This window comes from Eptatretus burgeri, chromosome 6 (assembly GCF_056783735.1).
Source record: "Eptatretus burgeri isolate ZD-2024b chromosome 6, Ebu_testis_v1, whole genome shotgun sequence".
Taxonomy (NCBI): domain Eukaryota; kingdom Metazoa; phylum Chordata; class Myxini; order Myxiniformes; family Myxinidae; genus Eptatretus; species Eptatretus burgeri.
The window spans coordinates 37,342,046-37,355,177 of record NC_140966.1 but is presented as its reverse complement, the minus strand read 5'-3'; the positions used below and the strand labels follow the sequence as shown (position 1 = coordinate 37,355,177).

General features: G+C 41.9%; 1 protein-coding gene across 4 annotated transcripts in view; it reads right to left on the bottom strand.

Annotated features, from left to right (window-relative positions):
• Window positions 1-13,132, bottom strand: part of RARS1 (arginyl-tRNA synthetase 1) — a 96,112-nt gene that overhangs the window by 27,430 nt on the left and 55,550 nt on the right. For all 4 annotated transcript variants that reach the window (XM_085884592.1, XM_085884593.1, XM_085884589.1 and 1 more), the window contains 4 exons: window positions 3,062-3,183; window positions 2,815-2,935; window positions 2,476-2,605; window positions 2,226-2,330 (listed from right to left, as the gene is read on the bottom strand). In XM_085884592.1, the coding sequence (XP_085740718.1) occupies window positions 2,226-2,330; window positions 2,476-2,605; window positions 2,815-2,935; window positions 3,062-3,183 (478 nt within the window). The remainder of the gene's footprint in view (window positions 1-2,225; window positions 2,331-2,475; window positions 2,606-2,814; window positions 2,936-3,061; window positions 3,184-13,132) is intronic.

Here is a 13,132-nt window from a genome sequence, read left to right as displayed (position 1 = left end):
CATGATAATTCAAAAAGTTATGGTCGGGTTATGACAAAACTTTATGGATGAGTTGGAAAAGTGACAAGAATAAGCAGATTAGCTTTTGGTTAAGGTGCAGATGCAGATGTGGCCTATCAGTGGGATACAAAAAGTAAACAAGAAAAAAACCAATCACATTGAAGACCCTTGCCAGGACTTGTTTTGTGTGGTATTTGTGTAGTATATTTTGTGGGTGTTTGTGTACTGGTGTGTTACATAATGAATAATACACTAAACTAGAACTGCCATTTTATAACTGCTGGCAGTGATGACCGGGTACCAAGATGTCCCGCTTTGATTGAACACTTGACCCTGACCCATGACGTTTATTATTATTCAATTCGATTTAGAATGGGATTAAAATAAATTCAATTCACATCAAATGGAAGACCAAATAGGTGCAGTCCTGCATTGGAGTCATCAGAAGGAACCAGAACAAGCAAAAAGAAAAGATGAAGTCACCAGGAGGAACCTGGATAGGATTCATATTTCAGCTGCTACCCCTCTTCCCTCACATCCATCCAGGCACAGACAAGTGAGCCTCATTCAAACACATATATATATATATATATATATATATATATATATATATATATATATACATATATATACATATACATATATATACATACATACATACATCGATATATCAAAAAGAACCCAGGTCCAAAAAATTATATTCTGGCTGCCAGAGCATGTGTCCGATCAAGTTGAAATTTAAAATACGAATTAAACATTATGACTCGATCATAAATGTGAAGTTTCACGTCGATTGATTAAGCAGTTCCAGAGAAAACATCATTTAATATTTTTCTTCAATCCAATATGGCTGCCAAACCATGTGACCTATCAATTATTCCTTCACAAACTTATACACCAATGGCTTGGGGAACATTTGTGTGAAGTTTCCCCTCTATTTGTCCAGCTGTTCTGGAGAAGATTTTTTTATAGGTTTTAGGGTAAATACAATATGGCTGCCAAACCGTGTGACCTATGACATCATATGTATGAACCTTTTGCTCCTCATGGATAGGTGACCATACATATAAAATTTCACCTCGATCTGTTCAGCCACTTCAGAGAAGATTTTTGAAGGTTTTTTTTTATTAAACAATATGGCTGCCAGATCACGTGACCAATGACATCATAATTTTTTTTTCTGTGGACCATTTTATCCCAAGATGACCATCAAAAATTTTCATACTGATAAGATCTAGCGTTCTACATATGCAATAATGACCTCATTAAAAACATTTTTAAATCTCATTCCCCATGAGGAGTACTTGCCGTGTACAAAGTTTCAATTTTTTTCCTTGGAGCAGTTTTGGAGATACGGAGATCAATTTTTTTTCCCTTTTTTCCAACATGGTTGCCACATCATGTGACCCATGACGGCATAATTATCATTAAAACATTCTCCATGAGAAGTTGCTCCTATGGTGAACATTTCGTGTCAATCTGACAAGCGATTGCAGAGAAAAACACGAATGTTCTGTGCAGACAAACAAACAGACAGACAGATGGACCCGGATGCAATGCCCTCTCCTCTGGCGAGGGTAACTATCGAGCCTGGTGGAGGTATGCGGTCAACCAAGTGTCGATCTAGTTGCCATTGTTTCATCAAAATTTGTCTAAAATTATTTGTTTTTTAAATTTTATTTTAAATCAATACACACTGCAGGTGACCTGCGACAGTCAGGCATGTGGATGTACAGAGATAATAGCAGTGAGAACCATGCTGTGTGGCTATTCATGCACTGATGGAGTGTTTTTCCCCTTTCCCCCCAATGCATGTGAATGTGAAAAATGTCTTAAAAAAAAAATAAATAAAACAATTAAGATAACTTGAAATACTAAATTTTCACAAGATCACACCTTCTGCTTCCACCTCCCCCCCCCCAAAAAAAAGTTGTGTGCTAGTACCACACACTATTACAAAAATTATCAATAACAGTTCACTATGATGGACACCACATCATAGTGAACTGTTTGGCATTGCCATCTAAGCATATGGTTCGTGATTGTGAGAGCACAAGTTGAAATAAAATATTCTGAGGTGGGTTATCCAGTTTTGTGATCATGATGCAGGACAAACCAATTATCAAAGTTATCTTCTATCAACCATCATCCCACACTCAAACGCATTCCCGACAAGAAATCACAGCGTCCATCCTCCGTGCTTCAGTTAAAATCAAGAGCAATACCTTTTTCTTCTATCATTTTCAGAACATCTCCCATCATGTCATGATAGAAAGATTCACCACGCTCAATCAGCGATATCTCCAGGCGGTCGTAGATTTTCTGAAACTCTAAGAAAAATTGGAAGGCGAGAGGAGAATCTTGTTTGTCTAATTTATACAGCATCAGTCGATACACAAAGTCATCACAAAGCCTTCGTTTTGAACCCTAAGCTGTTGTCATTAGGACTATGCAGCAATTATCGCAGCACCTCACCACATCGTGACACATTACAAATGAGGTTCCAAGCGGTAATGAAATCAGGCTTCTTGCTTTGGAGGTTCACCACGCACTGGTATGCTCGCTGCTTGAAGATGTCATCCTCATCAAACCTTTTCTTGGATTCCTGATCATGGGATTCGTAAGATAACAAAAAAGGGAGATTACGGCTTTAAAAAAACTCCACAAGTGGAGAAGTTTACGATTTACTGGCTGTAAGGATCCTACTTTTGCATCTATTTTACATCACATGCTGAAGTTGCCATTAAATCTGCTGGCACAAAATAATAAATGCTCACATCTACAGAAGGAAGGGCAGTGGAGTTCTCCACTTGCCTTATAGAATGCCTGGAGGTCTTGTATGGGAGGAGAAACATTGAGGTAGTTTGGAAACTTGTCCTGCAGGTGAGCAATCAGCATTCCAAATTGCGTTCCCCAGTCTCCTATGTGGTTTAACCTAACAGAAAATTGTCCAAATATACAGCAGGAAAAGTGAGCTAAAAGAATATAAAAAACAAAAAACACAATTGATACGAGGATGGAACAACATTTGCATTCCTGTGAAACAATCAGCAAGATTTACCTGAGAACATCATGGCCAACAAATTCAAACAAACGACACAAGCTGTCTCCAATGATAGTTGAGCGTAGATGGCCAACATGCATCTCCTTCGCCACGTTGGGAGAAGAGAAGTCCACAACCACCTGGTTCACGAGCGACAGTTAAAAGGCAGACACTGAATCAATATTAGACGTATTGAAACAATCCATTGTTTCAAAGTTAGGCCAAAAAAGGTTTGCGGTTTGAAGCTCTTCTGTATTTCTTCAGAAATTTCTGCGACTAAACATCTTATTCATGGAAAAGCATTCCCAATGCAATTCAATATGTTCTCAAACAAATGTTTACTTCTTAAATTTCTAAACACAGATCGAGGCTCAAGGAAGAGCTGAATGATAGAAGAGTGACATTAACAGTGATGGAGAAAAGGGAGTTGGCATACAAGGGAGAACAGAGAAATGGATAAGGTAACCGAGTGGGCTAAGTAAACAAGGCATGTGTAAAGAGACAGGAAATGCTCACAAACAGGATATGTGTGAAAAAGTATGGGTGGTCAGGAGAGAACTCATGAGACGAGAAAAGTTCTGGAATAAGAATAGCCTAGGGAATACCTTGAATATGGTGATGGCTCACAATTTTGAATTAGTGGAGAGAAGAACATGATTGGACAAATTCACGAAGGTGATCCGAGTTAAGAGAAGAGGGGACAAAAGAGTAGAGGTGAGCAGTTCACCTAGATTTAGGGAACGTAACAAGGTTTGGGTTGCTCGCTGAGTGAGTGTGACCTGGTCAGGCTTGTGAGAGACAAATAGCTGAGAAGACAAGTGGGGCGAGACCAGAAATTATGTTCTTCTTCTTCTCCTTCTTATATACAGGGGGCTGCAAAAGTAGGTATACAGTAATGAAAAACAAAACATGCGCACAAAACGTATTTTATTGATTATACAAGCATATCAATAATAACATACCTATAATAAACATATCAAAAATAACATACCATACCAATTTTAATGAATGAAATGAATTCTCGTATTAAATGAATCCTAGCACCACTATTATAATACTGGTAATACTGGTATAATCCTTACTGTATACCTACTTTTGCAGCCCCCTGTATGCTGCATATGGATATGGGTAGCATCATTAGCTGAGGGGGAAAGGCTGTGACACTAATGCAGTGCCCCCTTTAAGTTGGAGCAGAAATTCATAATTTGGCTAGGGTGTTGGCGATAGCTCAAGCACACTTGACGAACATGGGATCTTTAATATCCACCATCTAATGCCGGCAGATGGGACATCAGGTTTAATGTCCATGTGAGGGACGGGCGCACACATTGATGAATCGCCCTGCCTGTGAAACACCAGGATGACAGTTTATAGCTGGGTCGGGATTCAAACCCAGGCTGGTTTTAACATGTTATATTCCAGGCCACATGGTAATGTTTTGTTCAATATTTTATGTCGCTATTACGTAGGAATATTGAAAGTCACACAAAATTTATTTCCCAAGAAATGTTGTAACTGCATTAATTCTAATAAGTTGTAAGCTTATGAAGTATTTACTTAATATTTACAACAATAAGTAAAAGGATGACTCTTGGCAGGAAGTGAACAGGAAGAAGACAGGAAGAACGAGCACCGCAACCACACAAGTCCTTCGTATCTTAAATACTCGCAAAGTACCCGCCCGACGGGCGATCTTGTTCCAAGAATGCAACACAGTCTTCTGACGCATCCCTTTATCTGGGCAGTGTATAGACAACAGACTGCTGCTTCGATCGCTCCCAAAAATAAAAAGTTACCCGGATTACATACATGAAACAAAAATATTTGGAATGCTTATGTGCATATATAACATATCGTGGTTAGATAGCATGGATAATTACAATTGCACCCCCTTCCCCCAAAGGAAGAAAAGCCAAGATGGGTGAAAATAGTTTTTTTTAACTCGCTGGAATCACATTAAACTTGCACAGGCACAACTTCATGATGCCCTCATGAATACCTGAAAGTTTCAGCTTCCTACATCAACTCCTCTTGGAGCAGAAGATGAAACATACATATACACATGCACCATAGCTCCATTAGAGTAGGATTGTTGCAAGTGTACAACCTAATTGTATGAGATAAAGACAGGTATTCCTGCTTAATGTATTTTGTATTGCAATTAATGTATTTTGTTCATGTACAAGTTAATGTATTCTGTATTGCAATTGCCATTAAAAAGTTTTAACAGTAAGAGATAAAAGGCCGTAAAAATAAAGTGAATATTTAGGTTTTACGATTGGTGAGCATTAAGAAGCAGAGTTAAATCAGTGCCATGCTTATGAAAAAGGTGGACAAGTTATTACATCTTTGTACTCGTGAAGAATGCTCCTGTTTGCCTGATATGTTCAGAATCAATATATTCTTAAAGAACACAACCTGAAGATACATGCATTGCTCCTCAAAGTGTGCAATTTATGAAAATTACAAGGATTAAACAAGAACAAATAAAATCGAAAAACAATAAAGAAAGGTCTTGCACAACAAACTTTCACAAGAAAAGTAAGGACGCAGAAAACATTAGTTATGTGATAAGTTTTAAGATTTCACAAAAACGTAAAACCATTTTCAGAGGGAAAATTTATGAATAAATGTATCAGTGAAGTGGTAAGCATACTTTGCCAATAAAAAAAACACAACCAGACAAGATCTGGACAGCATTAGTTTCTCACGTAAAACTGTCAGGTCACATTGATGATACATCTCTGTTGACATTTCGGAAAGCCTGATTGAGCATTGTACGAGATTTGAGACCTTTCCACTGCCTCTTGACAAAAGTACTGAGACTGCTGAATTAGCAATATTTGTACGTGGAGTTGATGTGAAGTTCAACATTACTGGAGAAACATTGGCGCTGCAAAGTATGAAGGACATCACAAATGCAGATGACATATTCCAAAGACTGAAATGTGCGATGGCCGAGTTTCCAATGAGTTTTGAAAAACTATGTGGTGTTTCAACTAATGGCACACCCACTATGGTAGACAGTAAGTCAGTTTTGATCACCTGAATGAAAGAAGAAACAATATCCTTGAACATCGATACATCTCAACAAGTTACCTTCCACTGAATCAAATGTTAGCAAAGTTTGTATTCAACATCGATCAAAATGAAAGAGATAATGTCCTCAGTTGTTTCATGAGAAATTGAAAATTGATTGGTGGCTTTGCAATCTTGCATTCTCAGTGGACAATACAAGTCACTTGAACAGACTGAAACCAATTGTAAAGTGATGTAAAATCAGTTTGAGCTCAACATTCTTTGTGGGAGTCAGTTATGAAATGGCAACACCTGTTACGTCTCCACTCTGACCAAACATCGTGGGAGGTTTGATATGATGTCTTATGTATTAGAATGGTCATCATTGAGCATCACTTTTTCGAAGAGATTCACTGATTTTCGTGCTCAGGAATCAAGTGTGTCGATCTTTGCTTCAACATTCTCTGTTGTCATGAACTCTGTTCCAGAACACTTGCAGAAGGAGCTTATTGACCTTCAAAAATGATGAACTCAAGCTTAAGTTTAGCAACATGAATACAGTTTTTTATGAGGTCCTCCTGCCCAAAGAAGACTTACTGCCCATTGCGAGGAAGCTATCTTCACTTTTCGGGAAAATTTATGTTTGTAAACAGTTTTTTTTTTCCTCTTGTTTGAACTTCACTGTCAAAAGCATGATCTAAGTTAACAGATAAATATTTTGAAAACAACTTAAGAATAGCAACAAGTATTCCACTGACCAGGGACACTCTCGTCAAATGGAAGCAATTTCAGAAATCACATTCGGTATGTTCCTTTAAAATTGCTATTATAATTATTACAAGTGTATTATTAAAATATATATGATTTCCTATGTTACTTTTGTTTTATTTAGTACAAGCAAATACCACCCATCGCTTCGCTGACAGGAATAGTAAGAGAAGGGAGAGAGAGGGAGAGAGAGGGAGAGAGAGGGAGAGAGAGGGAGAGAGAGGGAGAGAGAGAGGGAGAGAGAGAGGGAGGGAGAGAGGGAGGGAGAGAGGGAGGGAGAGAAGGAGGGAGAGAGGGAGGGAGAGAGGGAGGGAGAGAGGGAGGGAGAGAGGGAGGGAGAGAGGGAGGGAGAGGGAGGGAGAGGGAGGGAGAGAGAGGGAGAGAGAGAGAACGAGGAAGAAGTGAGAGTGAGGAGAGGTGGGGAATGGAAGGCAGCGTGAGGTGAGAGGAAGGGAAGGCAGAAGTGCGGTGCAGCATTAATTATGGTGGTGGTCGTATGGCAGCTTAGCTTAGCAGCTTAGCTGCCGGGATAGCTATCATTTCTTGAAGCGCGACTGTGTCGCTGATGCAGTGCCCCTCTACCAGTACACACACTGGAACTGGTACTCATTTCGCCAACCTCGGAAGGATGACAGGCTGAGTGAACCCCCTGGTGTATTAATTCAGTGGTTAACGGGGCTTGAACTCAGGACCCTACGATCCCAAGCCGCCACCCTAACCACTGAGCCAACACCAGGCTCCAAACAGGAGAAAAAGATAAGTTTAATACTTTGGAAATCATTAATTATGATTCATACTGTCTCATCAAAATGATTATGCATAGAATAACAGTGAAGATGGAGATAAAATAATATCTGAAATCCATTTTCGACCATTCATACTATAAATTTTACCCAGAGACAAATACCGTGCAGACACATCCAGAGAGAGAGAGATGAAGATGTGTGGGAGGTTGCTGCTCTGTATTAGGTGGGGGTGGAGCAAGGATGGGACAGAGTGAGAGTGAGTGAGAGAGGGAGAGAGGGAAATAGAGAGAAACGAGAGAGAGAGAGATAGAGAGATATGTGGGAGGTTGCTGCTTTGTATTAGGTGGGGGCGGAGCAAGAATGGGACAGAGTGAGAGTGAGTGAGAGAGGGAAAGAGAGAGAGAGAGAGACGAGAGACAGAGAGACAGAGAGACAGAGAGAGAGAGAGAGAGAGAGAGAGAGAGAGAGAGAGAGAGAGAGAGAGAGAGAGAGAGAGAGAGAGAGAGAGAGAGATGTGTGGGAGGTTGCTGCTTTGTATTAGGTGGGGGCGGAGCAAGGATGGGACCGAGTGAGAGTGAGTGAGTGAGTGAAGGGGAGTTAGCAGAGAGAAAATGTTATGTTTTATGAAAAACACACACACACACACACACAATTAGTGCTGGCCTGATACCGGCAATTCTTCAGGAATTGGCATCAGCGTCATGTACCTCGACCTTGTAGAAATTGCCGACTGTACATCCCGATCAGGACACAAACTGTACCGCTTTCAACTGCAGTGGCTTCAGAATTCAAGCAAGCACTCCAATTAAATGGTTGATAAGGAACGGCTGGCCAGGCTACGGCTGTATACATACCATGTAGGATACCTTGAACTTTAAAGCTGGTCTTCACCGTGCCGCAGCAGTTAAAGAAATTAAATGAATTTGATGAAATCATGACTTTATAGTTAATCCACAAAAAAGTTGCTCATAAACGTAGAACAACCGTGGAGACATCAAAAAGTTCAATTGCCCATGAAATAAACATTGCAGATAATCTGCCACATAGCCTGCTCGTCTGTGCACGCATCACATGGTACATCGCTTCGCGGTCCACACAAATATTATAACTCCATTTTAAAATGTCCGTTTTTCACCAGGTTTGCTTTGATTCCCAGTAGAGCACCTCACAAAACCTCCGAAAATATAGACACAGATCTGGAAGATGCTACGGATAATCAGTCCCTCTGGAAGAAAATGTTGTGATGTTAAGCAGTGAACTCATTAAATCTTATAGCTCAATGAAGCTGGTTAATTTTGGCACATTCCTAAATCGTTTGTTCACTCAATATAATTCTCCAAACAGGAGAAAAAGATAAGTTGAATACTTTGGAAATTTCACATTTTCTTGTGAATATATGGAGGAAAGACCATAGCCTTGCTTGCTTAAAGTAAATAGGTATATCGGCTTAGTTATATATATGACTCGTTATTTCTTTAAATTATCGGATTTCGACACTTATTTAGTCCGGACGATATTCAATCCTCAAAGCCAAAATAATATTTCGATTATATGCTTGAATTAGTCTGTGAGAGTAGATCATGGAAAATTGTATCATGTAATGCATGAAATTGCTCCAAGCTCCTAATTTGAAAACTACAGCACTTAGAAAAACGATGTATGCAGCGATTCGTAGCTATGATAAACAGGCATTCGTATCATAATATGAGTAAGAAAAGTGAAAAAAACAAACAAAAAAAACTTTACCATGAATAAATTGTTGCGGCCTGTTACAAGTAAAGGCGTGGTTGAGTGGGCTAAAAATAATGTGGTTTCAGACACCAGCAAGGTTACCTACTACACGCCCGAAGACCTCATAGAGAGCGGTGACTGAGGTTGTGCCTGATGAAGGATATAATTAAATCAGGCCGTTAATCATCTTCAAAAGGGGTGTTTTAATTAGCCCAACCACCCAATTCTCACTCATGCACTTCCTTGGAGTTTTCTTTGTACGCATGCAAAGTTTTAGACTGCAAGGTTTCATGGTTTTGTAGTTATACAGGACACACACACACACACACACACACACACACACACACACACACACACACACACACACACACACACACACACACACACACACACACACACACACACACACACACACACACACACACACACACACACACAGCCTTTTATTAGTGTAGATACTTGAAAATTTACCTGGTGTTGCATGGGAAGAGAAACGTGAATAAGTAACACTTTGAAGACAATCACAAAGATTGATTAACTGATTGGCTGATTAGAGCTCTGTTTCAATTTCCATGTGCGTCCGTCCCTGATTACGTCTGAAGAAGAAGACGTCTGAATACAAACGGCTTTGCATTTTGAATGAGGATGGGCTTTCCATATTGCATTTTTATTTTGACCTTCCTCTTGGTGTGTTGTTGTATTTCATGCGCAATTCAGCAACTAAAAGGCTGTGCTGAATATCCCATTAACAATGTCCCCCTTTTCACTCCTTACACTGCCTAATTTTATTTTTCCTCAAAGTGGATGTGGACGGGTGGATGCTTTCTAGTTTTATATAAACCAAAACAAGCATCACCTCAACTCACCGTTTTAAACCATTCACCACACCCTGCCCCCACCTTCCCGCCCCACCGGCTTTCCTGCCCCCTTCTCAGTCTATGGAGCTCTCCTACCCCCTTCTCAGTATACGGAGCTCTTCCTGCCCCCCAAAATTATATGCCACCTTGGTATGTAAAAGTGGGGATTAATTTACCAATGCAATGGTGTTTGAACAGTAATAGTGAAAATACATATCTGCATACAGCGCCGAGAGAAAGTCTACACCCCCCTTTCAAAATTTTCACCTTTTGATGCCTTAAAGCCTGGAATTAAATTGCATGAAATCAGACTTTTTCCATCTTTATTCAAACATCGTAACCGATGTAGCCATCGTAACCCACAACTTCCAAATAAAAAAAACCCCACAAATTTCAGAAAATTAATTAAAAATACAAAACTAGAATATTGTTACGGCTGTGGAAATTCGCAATACACCATAAAGGGTCCTTCGATCAGTTATGACGCTAAGTTTATGTGCAGATAGTTCCCCACCGTTGTTTTAAGGGAATTCGTGTGACTCATGGGGCTGCGACTCTGAGATAGCCGTTTTTCTGTTCTATCGTTATTTTGGACTGTCTGAAGACTTCAAACGAAGGCCCCGTGAAAGGCCTACAACGGCGCGTGAGTTTTCCCACCTTTTTTGCGGCGCCGGGGCTGACGGGAGAGGCTGCGAGAGCTCGCTGGAGGTTGGTGGATACGGGGTGTGAGGCGGCCGTGAGGAGGGAACGCCCCTTTTCGAGGAGCTTCTCGAAAGGGCTAGAGGAGAGGCGGAGCCAAAAAGGGGGGTGGAGCGAAGGGGTGGAGCCCCGCGCTATATAGGGCGGACCGCGCGTGGGCTCTCTCTCTTGGTGGACATCGTGTTTGAGCTCTCTCTCCCTCTCCTGCTGGATCATCGCGTTGGATGCCTTCTCTCTCTTGCCTGGATCATCGCGTTGGATTCTTTTTCTCTCCTGCCTGGGACGTCGTGTTTGGACTCGTCGGGCTCTGGATCGTCGAAGTGGGCTCTGGATCGTCGAAGGCTCGTCTCTCCCTCTGGGCGCCAAGTCGTGAGGGTTGCGAGCAGTGGTCCCGGGTCGAGGCGCGCACGAGAGGAGAGTGCCGGAGAGGGCTCGCCGACCGTCGCCCCTCGAGGGGGCAGGTAACCTGCTACGGTCTCGCGGGACCCGTTCGGTCTCCCAGGTCCCGTGCCATAAAGACCCAAGTGGTCCAGCCTGACCCCCTTGTCTGTGAGGGGGTCTTTTCTTTCCATTTCTTTTGCTTTTGTATGACTGCTGTGGCGCCATGTCCCTAAAAGTGAGACCTGTGTAAGTGACTGTACATTGCTCGTATTCGGTGGTAACGCTTTTCTTGTATATTGCATGAATCCTTGCTTGTGTTGTGTGTGCAATATGTGCTTTGTAATAAATGTCCTTGTGTGAAATGTATCCCGTTCGTCGTCTCTTTCCCCATTGAAAGTGCCATCTTGAATCACGGAATAAATTAGTAGTGGGTTTTGAACACCCAGGGTAAAGAAGAAAATCTGATAGGTCTCCACCAACTTTACACAACTTTCATATACACCTACATACATGGGGAGCAGGTGCCACAGCGCAGCGCTGCGTCCACTTTCCGCTGGTACTCCAGGGGCATCCGTCTGGCCATCCCCCAGGCAGATGCCTGGCCCATCCCCATCTCTTAGGGATAGGACATTTCAGGCACCCAACTGAAGGGACTGCCTCAGGTTAACCCGAGGAGATCGTCGTCTGGTGGATAACACCTCAGCACCACCCCGACACACACTACAGTGTGTTTTGCAGAGCGAAGTGTTTTGTGGTGGCCGGAGTGCAAATCCTGCCACCAACCTCCGAGAGAAGGTAACTAAATGCAGAAGGATGTCTGCAGATGCAGTTGGCACCAGATATGGATGGCCGTTGGCTTACAAGGAGCTCCTCCGCCCTTTGACAGGTTTTGTATTTAATCCTCCTGGGTGTCCATGTCCATACCATGATTGTACACACCGATTCTTCTGTACAAAACTGTACAAGCTCAGTCACGTTGCATGGGGAACGTTCATGGACAGCAATCTTCAAGTCATGCCACAGATTTTTGATTGGATTTAGGTCAGGGCACTGACTGGGCCACTCAAGGACTTTTATCTTTTTGTTCCTTAGCCACTCCAGTTTAGCTTTGGCTGTGTGCTTCGGGTTGTTGTCATGCTAAAAGGTGAACTTCCATCCCAATTTCAGCTTTCTTGCAGAGGGCAGCAGGTTTTTCTCTCGGATTTTTCTGCATTTTGCTCCATCCATTTTCCCTTCTATCCCGACAATTGCACCAGTCCCTGCTGATGAGAAACATCCCCATAGCGTGGTGCTGCCACCACCATGCTTCACAGTAGGGATGGTGTTCTTTGGATGATGTGTTGTGTTGGGTTGGGCTGGGCTTGTGCCAAACGTAACATTTTGCATTTAGGCCAAAAAGTTCCATCTTGGTTTTGTCAGACCACAAAACTTTTTGCCACATGGCTTCAGAATCTCCAGAGTGGTTTTTTTGCCTACCTCACACGGGACTCAAGGTGAGTTTTGAGTAATGGCTTCCTTCTTGCCACCCAACCATACAGACCAGACTTATGGAGTGCTTGGGATATTGTTGTCACATGCACACTGTGGCCAGTCTTTGCCATAAAGGCATGCAGCAGTTGTAGCTCTCTTTGATCAGTTTCCACCTTGCTCAGTCATCCAGTTTGGAGGGCCAGCCTGATCTACGCAGGGTCTTGGTGGTACAATAAGCCTTCCACTTCTTAACGATTGTCTTGACTGTGCTCCAAGAGATATTCATGGCCTTTGAAATATTTTTTCCCCTTCTCTTATCTGTGCTTTTCCACAACTTTATCCCGGAGGTATTTTGAAAGCTCCTTGGTATTCATGGTTGAGTCTTTGCTGTGAAATGTACTACCCAGCAGAGGAAACCT